Raw genomic sequence first — 16,696 nt, forward strand, 5'->3', positions numbered from 1 at the left:
AAGGTAACTGTGGTAGATTACCACTTTTTTCAGTGTGTGCTGTACGTGTGTGTGTGTGAGAGAGAGATTTCATATAAATCCTTTGTTGTTTTGCTCTACTAACACAGCAACCCCTCACCTGGAATTAATTTTGTTTAACAATTCCACACACATCAGAATAGAGCCTGCAACAGAGAGGGCAAATGAAAGATAAGGAGAGAACGTTATCGGATGGATAGAGTGTCACCTGCTTAATGTAAGAAGGCTGAAAAACAGACACGGTATCCTTCAGTCTTTCTTTACCTTCGCTGGATAAAACACACTTTAGAGAGAGGAATGACAAGAACAGTGGAACGTCTACAGATCAGGCAGACAGAGAGACAAAAAGGCAAAAATACAGATTGAAAAATATGGCAAAACAGAAAGAGGTTTAAGTGTATTTATTTTCATTTTTCATAAGGACATTGAAGGACTGCTAAAAAATTATCTTGTTTTACCATCCCTTACCAAGTCGGCTTGAGTTACCCAACATAATTCTGAGAAATTCAGTGGAGAGTAACAATTGTTTATGCACTGAAGTAACTTCAAATAGGCCCAAATTGGGAGGGGTAAAACAGGTGTTGTCTTACTGTTTGTGAGAGAGAGAAAGAAGAGTAAGAGAAAGAGAGAGCGTGTCATTTTCGCAGTGATGTTCATGATTATTCGAGAAGGATCAGCAGGAGGAGCAGGTCCTGCTGGCGGAATGAGCGCTCCACAGGAGAGATCTGCAAAACAGGTAGGGTTGTGTATGTATATGCTTTTTGATAATTTTTCCCATTTAAAAATTCAGCTCTGTATATAATGTGCTCAAGATTACAGCGTATGTGTTCAGTAACTTTAATTATACTGTTTAAATGGTGTAATTTATGTAAAAGCATGTATGTGCGTGTCTTGTGACGCATCACAGTTGTTTTTGGATTGTTACGGCATGACAAAACGATTTTCAATTTGATTGACTTATCTATGTAAGAAGGTATCAGTGAAATGTTTAGCTGTTTACAGTTTTAGCTCCACCCACAACCACCAATCATTGCTATGATCCACCCACTGTGACTGAAAACATTTCTTAAAGACCAAATAAAATGACTTGAAAAGCAGTTTTATTTCTAGTGTTGACATATTTCTTATTTAAACAGGAAGTTGGGATTGACTATTTGCCTGTAGTTTTCGTCATAACAGTGAACTATGATTTGCTACATGCTACTCTGTTAAAATATGTTTTGTCAGGTAACCTAAAAATGGGCTTCATGTCATAACATCTAAATGATCAAAATTGTTATATAATCTGACACAATTTACTTGACAATTTGGGTTATACTATCAAAAGCTATTTTTATGGGTAAGATCAAGTAAAAACAGATCCATGAGGTAACAATTGCCACTTTTTAAGTGTAGTTAGATGCAGGTGGTATCAGGGGGAGGGACATTCTCATTAAAATTAGTGTAAAATGAGTTATTAATATTTTTGGTCCATGTTCCCAGAAAAGAAAGATTACACGTATATAATTGGGTATGTGTGCTAAGAGCTCATTTTTTCAACCTTTGTGAGTAGACTTGTATATAGATTACGTAAAAAGCATTATTATTTTAAGCATAAATAATATCTACAGGAAAATGCAGTGTGATAATTGGACAAAATATATCTTGTTCTATATAATTTTACAATTTTGTGCACTCCCATTAGGTAAGCTTTGCCAGCAATTAACATTATAATTATGTTATGTAACATGCCGGTTGCTGATTGGTCATCCAACATCTTCAGCTTGGTATAAGATATCTATAACCTCTTGTGCATTCTGACAGGTCCAGGCGGCAATCAAGAAGAAAGTAGAGAAACAGAAGAAAAAAGTTGAAATGGGTGTGGTGGAGGCATTTAGCAATACAAGACCTAAAATGGGACAGAAAAGTAATCAGCCCATCCAGCCTCCCAGAAGAGCTGGAAATGGTGAGGAGGAGGAGGAGGAGGAGGAAGAAGAAGAGGAGCCCGTTGAGACTGGGGAACACAAGGAGAAAGAGGAACTCGACCTTGTAACTATTGTGGATTCTGTTTTTGGCCAAGTAAGAACACACAAGAGCACAAACTCACATGGACATTCATACACACCCTACCCATACACATCCTTTCATGCCTTTCTACCTACAGCAATACATTTTCTAATGGGAGAAATGGGCCACTTTGTAACACACATAATGGTGGCTGTAGTCACACTGTCTCGCTAAACTCACGCTAATTTACCTATATTTTTGCTAAATGTTTTCTACGTGGCTTGTTCTAAGCATCGTGCCAGTTTCCTGGTGAAAAGAGCACTAGAGGTGCAACGATAGCAATTACGTTTATCCACACAAATCACAAGTAAATTGGCAGAAAATCAGTTCATAAAGACTTACTTTTCACAATGTTCCGCACACAACGCTGTCTTAGGACATCAAAAAACTAACTTTAGTGCATGACTTGCAAAGCGATTCATTTTAAGGTTTGCTTTACATAACCAACTACATTTACATATCTGTTCATGCATGATCAAATTTTGTGGTAGCTTAACTGATAAAGCATTCTTTTTCTTAACCCAAAAGGTTATTAACCTTTAAATTAAAACTAGTGCCACACAGTGGAAATTTTACTTCTGAACTGCCATGTTTTGGGATATTTCATTTATTCCCTATTAAAGTATAGGAGCCGTTTCTTTCATGACTGGAAATAACTGCCCAGGGGCATTAAAAAGATGACTGCCGATCCGCCAAGTGAACGACTAGTCTTAAAAGGGGCTTCATTGTTGTCTTTCCAGAACCAAAAAGTGCTTCTATGATCAGTTGGACAAGAGCATGAATATATATCATCCATTACCAATGCACAGTGCAACATTGAACCCACTGGACCATTGACCATAGTCAGACGGGCAGTGCTTGGCCCTTCTCTGTTAGATAATATACTAGATACATAAATACAGAACCTGCATCACCAAGCTTCGCCCAATTGTTTCTCACTTATTCTAATTTACACATTCTTTAACATAGTAACAGCTGTTTCGAAGCTCAGACCCAACATTTCATGTTTAAATTATAAAAAAATCATCATGATGTATGGCTAGCCACACAGTATATTGCACCCTTACACCTGAACTATACACTTGGCTAACTAACATTCAATATTGTGTACGATTACAGTGACACGATACTATATCGAGCATAAGAAGTAAACACACGTTAAAGCACCTGTTTAATGGTGGTTGTCAGGTTCTTTTTGATGTGCAAAAAGTGTATACTTTCCATCCCCAAACATTTTCTTCAGAATTTTCAGTTATATAACTACAATGGCAAAGTGCTCAGACACTTAAATCAAATGTTAAAATATATTTAAACAAAGTTTATTCACATTCATAATTATATATTTCATATTTCAAAATGTATGAATGCCACTACATTATGTAAATGATAAAAAGCAAAGATGTACTGTTAAAAAAATTAAGACAATTCACAATGACAAAGTGGACTATAGACTTACTTCATTATCAGTTTAGTGGTTAGGTGACAGCCAGAGACAAGATGACAGGTTAAGGTTCTGTCCTAACAAGCACATCTGTCCCCTCGTGGCTGCTCACGGCCTGGTCTTACCCTTGTGGTGTTGCATTCCCACACTAGGATAAGTTTGCATCAAGCAGTAATCACTTGATAATGAGCTTGAATCACCAGTGGTGAGCACACCAGAAACCCAATATTGCCCACTCAACTTTCTGGAAGAGGAATCATTGTTTGTCATTGCCATTATTATTTAATTTGCTTGAAGGCATGGATAGCTACAAACTAATTAAGTAAGATACAGTCATTGTGTCATTGCTTTAAATTAAATGCAAGCAAGAAGGTGTAACAGGAGCCAGCTGGTACCTGATAGCTGTGCGGTATGTGTAAACCTCAATCCCTGGCCTCAAGAGATGCACTAGGGACCGATGCTAGAGGCTGTAGCCTTTAGCCTCCTCGTTAGCATGCTTGCCTCCCATGTCTGAAAACGCTGGTTCGAATCTCGCTCGGAGCCGGTCAATCAGGATTTGTTATAGAGGCATCATGTTAAATCAATAGACAAAAGTACTGAAAAAAATTTGCCAACTCTGTTGGATCTAAGTTTGACCTAGCCTCTGGTTTATGTACTGTGACTGTCGTTAGAACCTTTACTGAAACTTTATCCATTAGTTTTAGTTATATGAGAATGGATGTAGTGTAGTTAGATAAAAGGGTTAAGGTTGATTAGCCTGACATCTGATTAACTTTAAGTAAATAAATAAAGCAGAGGGGTTTAACTGGATATGAGCATTGCTCTCCGCTTAAATTAGAGGGTAAGAAAAAGGGAGTAGCTTAGTTCTAAAACAATATAATATTAAATTAAATCCCCATTTCACATATGTCATGCCAGTGCCGGGCTTCCCTATAGGCGAACAAAGCAAGTTGCTTAGGGCCTCCTATCCGCCAGGATGCAATCCAAAGTGCATTTCAACGCCGGTGAATCACTTTCTTATGACGTGTCACATTCATACAAGCGACAGAGAAGTAACAAAAACACTTTTCAAACTAAACATTTCACAAAGAAAATTTTGTTGTGTTTTAAATGGAAAATTTAGTTCCGAGAAAAAGTCTTGTATCATTTGTTTGCAGATATTTGATATTTTGTTATCTAACACAATTGAGTAATTGTTCACTGTAATTGTGGCTTAAGTGTCCAAATACTTTTTTGTGGCTGCTGTATAGGATAATGTCTAACAATCCTTTAGGACAAGTATAGCATAATATTAAAGGCCAAACCAAAACACAGAAAGTGACTATTTTTCTTCACCAGAAAACATTTCAAGACAATTTGAAAAATATCCTTAAAATGCAAGTGGATTGTGGTTCAACTTTTGAAGCTCCAAAAATCACAGACAGTCATCCATACGACGTCATCCATACGACACCAACCTTTAAATAAACGTCTTTTAAAATGACACAATCGCTTTTGGTGTGAAAAAGATCAATAATTAAGTAGTTTTTAATTATAAATGAGTCAGCAGCAGTATGTGCGTGTGACGTAATCCCGAGAGTGCTGAGTTCACGTGGTCTCTCATTGACGTATTTGTGTTGGCATGTTACGGATGTAATTTCAAGTTTTTCTCTCAGATGAGACATCCAGTATAAGCACATAAATGCACCATTGTGAGCAAACAAACAGATACAAATACAGATCAAAACCAAATAAGCTTCTGTAAAGTGTTCCTCCTACTCACAGCACTGCTCTCCCGAATGTGCCGCACATATATCAGCTCTCAAGTTTCTCAAGTGCCAACATGATTACATCACACATGCATAACGCTGCTGACCGGAAGTGACAATTTATAGTTAAAAAGTACTTAAATATTGATATTTTTCTCATCAAAAGCAGTTATGTCGCTTTAGAAGACTTTAATTTAACAGTTGGTGTCGTATGGACAGGGTTGGGGAGTAACAGAATACATGTAACGGTGATTACGTATTTAAAATCCAAAATATAAGTAAGTGTATTTCACTACAGTTACAATTTAAATCATTGGTAATTATAATACAGTTACATTTAAAAAGTATTTTGATTACTGAAGAGATTACTTTGCATTTTATTGTCATTTGTTTCATTTCATATTTAGTCCTTTCAGATGGAAAACATTTATAAATATAAATGATGTGATCCAAAGTGCATTTGAACGGCAGTGAAACACTTTCTTATGATGTGTAACATTCATACGAGCAGACAGAGAAGTACGTTCGGAGTCTTGTGTAAACTGTCAGCTTTACACTAAGCTAAAATGCTATTTCTAGCCATTGTACATGCGCATGTTACCAGACACGATCATATTTTTTTGTTGGATCATATTTCTTTTTTTCTAGACCTTTAATATTAGGGCACAAATCATATTCTTGATATTTGTTTTATTGTTTTCCTGTAAAAATATCTAAAACTCCTTAAAACAAGATCAATTTGATTGATATTGTTTTAGAAACAACACTGCATAAGATATTTGGGTTTTTCAGAGAATGTATTTTTAACATGTGTATTTTGTCTTACTGTACTGGCAGAGTTTTTATAGTCAAAACAAGTGAAATAAATCTACCAGTATTTAAAGTATTTAGAAAACGTTACGGTTCTTGAGTAATCTAATGGAATACATTACAAATTATATTTTTCATCATGTATTCTGTAATCTGTAGTGGAATACATTTCAAAAGTGACCCTCCCAAACCCTTTGTATGGATGAATGTCAGTGAGTTTTGGAGCTTCTACAATCCACTTGCATTTTAAGGACCTACTGAGCTGAGATATTTTTCTCTTTTGCTTCAAATGTGTTCTGGTGAAGAAAGAACGTCTTACACAACGAGGATATCATGAGGGTGAATAAATAATGAGAGAATTACATTTTTGGGTGAACTAAAACTTTAATGGGCCATATGAAATCTTCAGATTCACCATATTCGACCCATATAGCAGTTGGATGGCAGTTTGAGGCACTTGTTGTAATAAAACATTTTTTTTTATTGTGTATGACATCAATAACTGATTATAGCAACATAACCTAAAATTATTCCTTTTTACTGTACTTTCATGTCACTCACTGTCACTGCTTGCACAGAATTCTGTCGTTATTTTTCACACAGTTGGCAGTCTGCTGTGCAACATCTGGTGAACACAAACACATCTGGCAATCTACAATCCCACAGTGCCCAGTCGCTTGTTAAACAACCTCAGCTGACTCAGCTAATCTGTTGGCCCATGTGCAGACTCAAACAAACACACAATGTATTATTCTTATTACAATACACTGTATATTACGCTCTAAAGAGCAGCATTTACCTATTTGCTAAACATGACAAAAACATTCTGAATCTCTGCAAACCATAAAGGCGTTACAGAAAAACACTTTAATATTACTAGAACACACATGTTCGTGTGTATGTGGATTAGAGTAGATTAGAGGTCCGGCAGGCTTGTAGCAGAGTAATGCCCCTGGGTTTTACTGAAATATTCATGTGGATTGACAAGAGGAGCTCTCAGTTCATCTTCCCAAAGGTGTGTTTTTGTGTCATATCCGTCAACCTTAGTGGTTGACGGATATGTTTTTTAAATGGCCAATGCTGATGTACAGTATGATCCTTTATTTTGCAATTTTCGAATTAAATGCAGTTTTTATTACAAATAATATAACAAATTCCATCATAAAGTTTAAAAATCTTTCAAAATACTAAAATATTTTTTATTTACAGGTTTAAATTAGATTTTGAATCCAAGATTTTCAATTTGAACTCATTTGAACCCCACTGTTTATAATACAATTTAAGGATAGCAAAAGAGACAGACACAATATTTGGGAATTAAAAGCAGACTTATTTTACATAATATTTACTCAAATAGTGCATTACTCATTGACAATACTGTTGCTAGATTCTGAAAATGACACAAGGGGGAATGATTACTTCAACTATTCAGGCAAATGTGTATGAATATTGGCCCAGTGCCGATAATTAAAAAAATGATCAAATATTGGCTAATTAATTGGTATGGCCAATATGTCGGTCTATTACTACTCTTTCTTGCTATCAGTATTTCTTCCTCCTCTATTCTGTTCCTCAAATCTCTTTGCGTTCTCTTTTTCGCTCCTCCCTGTTCATGGTCCCATGTCTCTCTGCCTGTAATCTGACATAGAGTGGGATTAAAAAAGCTTCTCGTTTCTCATCTAATTCTCACCCTCCATGTACCTCCCCCTCCCGCTCTCTCTCTCTCAGCTCGCCAACGAACTCATTTGCACGGGACTACAACCTGCGGAGAATGAGTGAGTGGATAGGAAAGAGAAGTGAAAATGGCAAGAATAGGGGAGAAGTATGCTGGTTCTGTTAAACTCTGGAAGTGTTAGTGTTTATTTAAGTTAAGTTAAGTTTTGTTTTGTCAGATATATAAAAGAAAAGCTCTTAGAAGAGAAAGCATGCGTAGGTTTACAGGTACCTTTGTTGGGTTTGTTTTGCTAATTAAATAACATAGCCATAAATTACTTGGTTTATTAGAGTGATTATTCCTCGCTGAACATGGAAGCATGTGAGAGTCATATTGTCACTTCGTGAAAAAAGGGCTAAGAAGGGCAGAACAGGAGAGGTGGGGAAAACGTCAGTTCACTGAGGAATAAAGCATGGGGAACTGCACCAAACCATCCATGAAAAACAAAATTAGGAAGGTAAGACAAATATATTTGAAAGTCAGGGCATATCCTGGGAAGTGTGCATTTGTGTTAAATGTAATTTTAAGCTGAGTAGGTCATATTTATCATCATGTTTATTTCATGATTAAGAAGTTAATGACATGTCAAGCAAATTGACTAAACTGTGCTTAATTAGATTATGTCTCAAGTAAAATTTGGCCCCACCCTAAGGGTGTGGCTGAGGGTAAAGATCCTGAGCCAGTGGCACCAGGGCCCTGCCCACCCGGAGAAGCAGACGGAGAAAAAGAAGAAAATTCTGAGTTTAAGGAGCCTCTGAATGCACTGGTCCAAAACTGCACCATACTGCATAACATCGTCGGACCAGCATGTGTCTTCCTAAGACAGGGCTTCGCAAAGTCACAGCTCGTATGTACTGGAAAAATCTAAACTGAAAACCCAGTGTCCCTGCACATCACATCATATGAACCCTTGCCGTTTTAGCTCAGTGTTCTCATCATCCTTGTGGATCATCTACTACATTTCACTCCCCCAATAACAATGTGGTTTCTAAATATGTTGTGAACGACCATTCAAAAGATATTTAATACCTCATACAGAGACAGCTAAATCCAAAAGCATGAAATAAAGTAACTTTGCAGATTTCCTTTGCTTTTCTGTTTGGTTAAAGCTTCAGTTGATTGACTGGACAGCCATCAAAATTGTCCAAATCTTTGAAACTCTGAAACGTTGTGAGCTGTAGACCTTAGCCAAGGTGGATACCATATTTAATGTAACCTGGAAGGAAATGTGTGAGGAATAGACATTAATGGGTTGTACTCTTGTGTACCTCAAAGGAATATTTCACCCAAAAATAAAAATTCTCTCATCATTTACTCACCCTTATGCCATCACAGATGTCCCTGAACTCAAATTAAGATTTTTAGAAGAATTTCTCAGCTCTTTTGATCCATATAATGCAAGTGAATAGGTGCAAAAAGTTTGAAGCTCCAAAATCACAAAAATAAGCATAAATGTAATCCATAACACTCCAGTAGTTAAATCAAAATAAATAAAAAAAGGGTAACACTTTAGAATACTGTATCTTACTTAATGCATAACTAATAAGGAATTACTGCAGAACTAATAGGTCATTCTTTATTAACACTTAAGTCACTACTATTAACTACTAAGGAAGATGTGTTAACTAATCAGTATGTAATAGCATTTTATAGTTGTGTTAAGTAACAATTAGCTAATCAATAACTATTGAATTCAGTCACACCTCCTGATGAACTAATTTTAATTATCTACTAATTCAGCTTCAGGAGAAATAACTATTGAGTAACTACTAATGAACAGTCGATTAATTACAATTACAATAATATCATAACAATTAGCCATTACAATATTCAGGTTGTGGCCCTTTCTTCTTCCTTATTTCTAATGTTATTATGGAAATGCAATATGCATTTCGTGGAATTACTACACTCCCAAAATGAGTCATTACAGAGAATTTAGTAGTTTTGGCATGTATGCTCAATTGCTAAAGTATTCAGTATTCTAAAGTGAAAATACAGGGAACCCATGATTTTTTAATACAGAATTACCAGATAATCATTCATTAATGGCGTTCCCTGTATTTTCACTTTAGAATACTGTTCCAGGTTGTAAGTAATTCCCTCATAATTATGTACACACTATACTGTATATAAATCATAAACCTTCCTGAGGTAAGTTGGGTAGTCACTTATAGTGGGGATGGGGTTCCATTCCGTTGTTGATTTCTTGTTACAGACCACACTCACAAAGCAATTGACCATACAGGCCAAAACTACTAAATTCGCTGTAATGACTCATTTTGGGAGTGTAGTAATTCCACGAAATGCGTATTGCATTTCCATAGTAATAATAACATTAGAAGTAAGGAAGAAGAAAGGGCCACAACCTGAATATTGTAATGGCTAATTGTTATGATATTATTGTAATTGTAATTAATCGACTGTTCATTAGTAGTTACTCAATAGTTATTTCTCCTGAAGCTGAATTAGTAGATAATTAAAATTAGTTCATCAGGAGGCGTGACTGAATTCAATAGTTATTGATTAGCTAATTGTTACTTAACACAACTATAAAATGCTATTACATACTGATTAGTTAACACATCTTCCTTAGTAGTTAATAGTAGTGACTTAAGTGTTAATGAAGAATGACCTATTAGTTCTGCAGTAATTCCTTATTAGTTATGCATTAAGTAAGATACAGTATTCTAAAGTGTTACCAAAAAAAGTGATATGATAGGTGTAGGTGAGAAACAAAACAATATTTATGTCCTTTTTTTCCTATAAATCTCCACTTTCACATTCTTCTTCTTGTGTTTTTGGTGATTCACATTCTTCATGCATATCGCCCCCTACAGTACGGGGTTCTAGCAAAAAAGGACTTAATATTTATCTGTTTCTCATCCACACCTATAATCTGAAGATGTGGATTTAAACACTGGATTTGTATAGATTACTTTTATGACTTTAATTGTTTGGACCTAAAGAGCAGAAATATTCTTCTAAAAATCATAATTTGTGTTCTGTACAAGAAAGAAAGTTATACAAATCTGGGATGGCATGAGGGTGAGTAAAAGATGAGAGAATGTTTGGGTGAACTATCCGTTTAATTGGTGTCATTTGATTAGCCGACGAAACATTGAAAATATGTTTTGCAAACAATTTCCAGTCGACGAAAACCTCTGGAAATATGGGTTGTGAAAATTAGACGGGGCCTATTTTTCCAAGACAAATCATAGTCGTTTTCCTAGAATTTTTAATACTGAATTTTACCACGATATTTTTAAGGATGTGATGAATGAAATAACTAGTTTTGGTAGAAGACCAATTGTTTTTAACAGTGCTTTTCCACCTAATCTCATGAAAATGATGTGACGGTGTTGACATTTTTGCAAAATTATGTTTTGATACTCCTTATATGTATAATTGCAGTTCTGAGATGAAATGTCCATTGTGTGACACTAAAAGCGAATTTTTAAGAATTATGATTTACTGAGCATTTAATCAAAACCTGCCTACCTCCCTACCCAAAACCTTGATCTAAAGCAGAGGCAGATTGGCAATCGGGAAAACCGGGCCACAATATGCTGAAGGGGGCCCTGAAACGGTGCTGAGATATGCCGAAGTGGGCTGCAATATGCAGGAGACAGCTCATTGCTGTGGTGCTTCTGTTTCAGTTAATGTGTTGACTCACATGCTCTTCAGGACTCATAACCAAGACAGGAGTATTTATGAATTGATAATCTGCCGTTTTAAATCTGATTTGTGTGAAAAGTCATTGTGGCTGTGGCATCTCTAGTGTTAATTTCACCAGAAAACTGCCATATTGGTTCTTCTCTAGATATTGTGCAGCAAAAATGTGAGGACAGCATGATTCTCAGCTGATGGAGAAATTATACAGTATTGGATTTGTGGCATCTATAATCCACTGGGAAATATGCGTATGTGCACGTGTGTAAAATACAGTATTGGGTATTATAGATAAAGCTGTACATGGAAAAGAGAATCAGCTCTGGGTTTTTCTCATATGGCACGTCATTCAACCTCATTAACTCTCTGAACAACATTTTGTGTGTATCTCTGGGTCCCACCTAAAGTTAAACCTTTTAAATCTCCTTATCTGTGTCTGTTGCCAGGCAACTTTCACCATGTAATCTAGTGGTTAAAATGTCACAACATTATTGCTCAATAGTACCCACCCTCTACAACCTTAACTTTCTTAAAACTCACATTTTGAGTTTTTCATTTCCACACTTACCCATGTGTTTTGTTTGAGTCATGTTTGATGACATCGAGAGAGCAAGAGAGAGATAGAGAGAGAGAGAGGTTTTGAATTCATCAGTGTTTACAGAGTTTCACATATTTTGTCTCTCTTTGCCTTGATCAAACAGGACAGAGAACTGCGGCCAGAGGAGATTGAAGGTATACACAGAAACCTCAAACAAGAATGAGATTGTAAAACTTCTGTTCTATGCATTACATCTCCTCTATTGTGTTTATGCAGAACTAAGAGAAGCCTTTAAAGAGTTTGATAGGAACAAAGGATACATTAACTGCAGGGATCTGGGCGAATGCATGAGGACTATGGGATACATGCCAACAGAGATGGAACTCATTGAACTGAGTCAACAAATTAGTGAGTAACATAATCACTAAGAGAGTGTTTATGCTCCTGGCCAAGTGTTATTTCATGTAAACGTAAAAAATGAAAACAAAAAATTTGGCCAACCTCACAAAATCTGGGATTTTTACTTATTTATTCCTGGAAATAAAGAGAAAGTTTTAGGATTGAAGAATGAAAATTCTGCACTATTTTTAGGTCTAACCATAGATCATAATTCATATGTAAGCACATGTGTGACAATGATTGGGTGTAAAGTAGTTTAACACTGCAAGGTGTTTCTAACAAGTTGTCAGCTTATTAAATATAAATGGTGTATGATTGTGCATGTATATGCACTTTATATAAAAATTTCCAAGAATGCAAAATTGTGCCAGTGTTTTTGACTGTTTTTGTTTTTATAAAGGTGGGGGTAAAATTGATTTTGAGGACTTCGTGGAGCTCATGGGCCCCAAAATGCTGGCAGAGACAGCGGACATGATTGGAGTCAAGGAGTTAAGAGATGCCTTTAAAGAGGTGCACTCACTCACTTGTACACATTATTTCTACAGCCACTGTGTTAATTGCAGAAATAAGTGGTCTTACCTGCATTTGACCCATGTGCAGTTTGACTCCAACGGTGATGGGCAAATCAGTGTCACAGAACTGAGAGAAGCCATGAAAAAGCTGATGGGAGAGCAGCTGAACCCCAGAGATATTGACGATATTCTCCGAGATGCCGACCTCAATGGAGACGGACTGGTTGATTTTGAAGGTGAGAAAATGTTAGATACAAAAAAAATGACAACCAATGTTTGCTTACAGTCTCTTCCCTGTTTTCACTCTATCTGTCTTCTTTGTGTTCTTCCCTAAACCTTTGTACCATCCAGAGTTTGTTAGGATGATGTCCCGTTGATGGAAGCCACAGAGACGACTTCATTTCCTTCATGATGAAAAAAGGGTCACACGATTCAGCAATCTGAATGTTCTCGCAAGGCCTCACCAGACTAACACATATTGTAAAACTTCTTTTTCATTTTATTTTAAAAGTAAGCACTGTTAAGCAAAAGTATCTTCTCAAAAGAGAAGTGTTGTAATTGTACTGTTTAATTGAAATTTTAATATATGCATTTATCTGATTACGACTGTATTGAATTTGTATAGTGTGCTTAATTTTAAAAAGAAAAAATGTGATTACAGTGGTTTGCTAATTACCTGTTTGTTTCTCTTCTCATTCTTGAATCAGCTAATAACTGAGTTATCAAGCAGAATCTTTTTATGACTAATCATTATCAATTTACTGTATATTCAATGTAGCTGGCGAGATCGTCTCTTAAAAAGTCCCAGAATGACATGGATTATACACTGCCAGTGCCAGCACATACAATCAAGGTAGAAGGAGCCACTAGGAATGGCTTCCTGGATTTCCTCAACATATTTACCGAGTCTGAAACACTAGAAGGTAGCGATGGGCGATACCACTTATTTTCTTTTAGATCCGATACCAATATTTTCAAGTCCAATATCGTTGATACAAATACCAATATCGATACTTCTGTTAAATGTATTTTCTTTGCTATTACTTTGGATAAAATGGTTAATTAAAATAATATTTTTAGTCATTATTCAAGTATTATTATTATTATTATTATTTTTTTTTTTTTGCCTAAACAGAAAATTATTAGACTTCTGTTTTGTTTACCCTTACAAAAATTGACCATTTCTCTACAGTAATACAGTATAGTTTAACCATGGTATTTAGTTAAACCATAGTTACTACACAATTAACCATAGTTACTACTACAATATTACTGTAGTAAATCAATGGGTTCAATGGTATAATGACTTTTAATGAACTTTTAATTAATAGTTGTCATTATTGTTCCTTTTATTATGCTACTATGAAAATTGTTAATACTTGATTATTATTCTAACTAATAAACTAATTCATAATACGCATTAAACTGTTAAGCATTAACATGAGTGTAATAATGTTCACGTTAACACTTAATCTTGTATTACCATATATAGCCTTCATAAAAATGTCAACGTTCAAATTTTTTATTATTTATTTGAGTAATATTATGTGCTTTTCTGTGTAGAGTGAAATTGTTTTCCTACTTAGAAATATAAAGTATTTGATATCACGAGAAAATGCACCAAGGACAGCAGTAAAGGGCAAAAAAGAAAAGAAAAAGAGCATCAAAAACTATCAGGGGTGCAATAACATGCAATTAAACTTTGTGAAAATACTGCATAAGTTACATTTAAATTTATATACATATATTTACGTTTAACAGGGAAATAAATATGCAGTGCAAATTATAGTTTCTCCAGGGATGCTTGTGTGTCAGACGCTGGAAATGTCCCACCCCTTACTGAAACGGAAAATATGATTGGTTGGCAAATATCCAATCGTGTCTGAAATGAACGTTCTGATTGGTGGATCAACTCAGTCGAACTGTCTGTCTTTCCAGTGCATCTCTGTGCGCGTTTAGAGAGAATCTCTGTTCATTTTTTTTATTTTTTTATAATAATAAAACACAATTCCCTCAACGGTGCTGCGGCATCGCGTTATTAGATTGAAAAAGTTCCGGGTCAAATGCTCGTTGTTCTGGCAGCCACACGTAGGCTATCATCAGTTATTTCATGTGGGCATACGCAAAATCCTAAAACTGATAGGACGTATATATGCCATAGACTACACACCAGAAGCTGTTTCTCTGATTTTCTCTCATTACCTCTACAAGACACTGATCCCTCTTGTTTGAACGAGACTTGTCTTTCAGCATTTATGAATTTAAGATGAGTAAAAGAAACAGTTCCCATCCTGCAAGTATTTGCTAATATAGCCTACTCCATTTTACTTCACTTTGAAGCTTATGATTATTGTTCGTGGTAACAAATAATAGTATCCCTATTTAAAAAAATAAATAGGCTAGTTTAGAATCTATATTTTTGTGTGAGAATCGATATTTTCGATACAACACCAGTATCGGAAGTATCGATACTTCTAGGATCGATCCGCCCATCCCTACTAGAGGGCAGTATTTACTACCCCACAACATAGTGGCGGAGGCTGTTATTCAGTACTGTTGATCTGAGATGGAGCACTTGAATTAAAAATAAATAGGATAAATTGTAATACCCAATTTGGTGGCTGTATAAGAGGAAGTCCCGCCTTACAGCTAAAAGAAGCGTTCACCTTTGATCGCCTGTCAGTCAACTTGAGACGTGCATGCGCATTTGGACAATCCTGGAAAATAGCGTTTTTTAGCGTGAAGAAAGTCAGATTTGGAACAACATGCGAGTATATAATGTCAGAATTTTTATTTTTGGGTGAACTATCCCTAACTAAGGCTGTCAATCAATTAAAATAAAATTAATTACATCATATACTGATTAATCAAACTAATCACATATCAATATTTGAAATGCCCCCAAATAAAATTATTCAATATCTAATGATTAGATAATTATACATATAATATATAATAAATATGTTAACAATGATAATTAAAATATTCATCACATTATTTTGGCAGAGAAGTAAAGCTTTGATTAGTCAATACAAAAAGTTGCTTTAGAATGCAGTGTATTGTTTATTTCCATATAACTAAACAACCCTATTATTACAGTCCACTGATATATATTTTACAACTGAATTCATCAATCGGGACAATTTGTCCATAAGATATACTTATTATAGGGGCTTTTTTTTTTAAGGACGTGTTCATTTACATTTGTCATTTACAGTCAAAAAGAAGTTGTATTTTGGTCTGTTCCCACCTAAAAAAAATTTAACGCTTCTGAAGACATCGATGAAACCACCAAGTAGTTTGGATTACATTTATGCTGCCTTTATGTGCTTTTTGGAGCTTCAAAGTTTTGGTCACCATTCACTTGCATTGAATGGACCTACAGAGCTGAAATATTCTAAAAATCTTATTTATATTACACATCTGGGATGGCATGAGTTTGGGTAAATTATAAAAAAAATGTTAATTATTTTTTTTTTTGGGGTCAAATATTCCTTTGAGCCCAAAGTATACTTCGGTTTTGACATGAATGCTAGCCTTTCAAAATATACTTAATTTGACTGTGCGCGCATTCACAGGCGGTTAGCGCTTGCGCACTACGATTGCTATGAGACATTGACTGGACTATTTCTCTTCAGGAGTTTAGATGAAGATGTCTTTATATTCCTTCCTCTCCTGGTGTTTAGCGGCGATTACATCTTCTTCTAGCTCTTCTTCGTGACAACAACGGCTCAATTGTGAGTACTGCCACTTTGTGGACCAACTAAATATTGCCTTCTGTGCGTTCAGAGTACAGGCGGT

General features: G+C 35.5%; 1 protein-coding gene across 1 annotated transcript; it reads left to right on the forward strand.

The window, feature by feature from the left end:
- The first annotated feature begins 667 nt into the window (after positions 1 to 667).
- LOC127663468 (calcium-binding protein 2-like) lies at positions 668 to 13,404 on the forward strand. Its single transcript, XM_052155070.1, has 7 exons — positions 668 to 754; positions 1,822 to 2,076; positions 12,148 to 12,178; positions 12,261 to 12,392; positions 12,784 to 12,893; positions 12,984 to 13,131; positions 13,247 to 13,404. The coding sequence occupies exons 1-7, from the start codon at positions 668 to 670 to the stop codon at positions 13,270 to 13,272; spliced, it is 789 nt and encodes a 262-aa protein (XP_052011030.1). The 3' UTR covers positions 13,273 to 13,404.
- Positions 13,405 to 16,696: the final 3,292 nt, after the last annotated feature.

This window comes from Xyrauchen texanus, chromosome 23, assembly GCF_025860055.1.
Source record: "Xyrauchen texanus isolate HMW12.3.18 chromosome 23, RBS_HiC_50CHRs, whole genome shotgun sequence".
Classification (NCBI taxonomy): Eukaryota; Metazoa; Chordata; class Actinopteri; order Cypriniformes; family Catostomidae; genus Xyrauchen; species Xyrauchen texanus.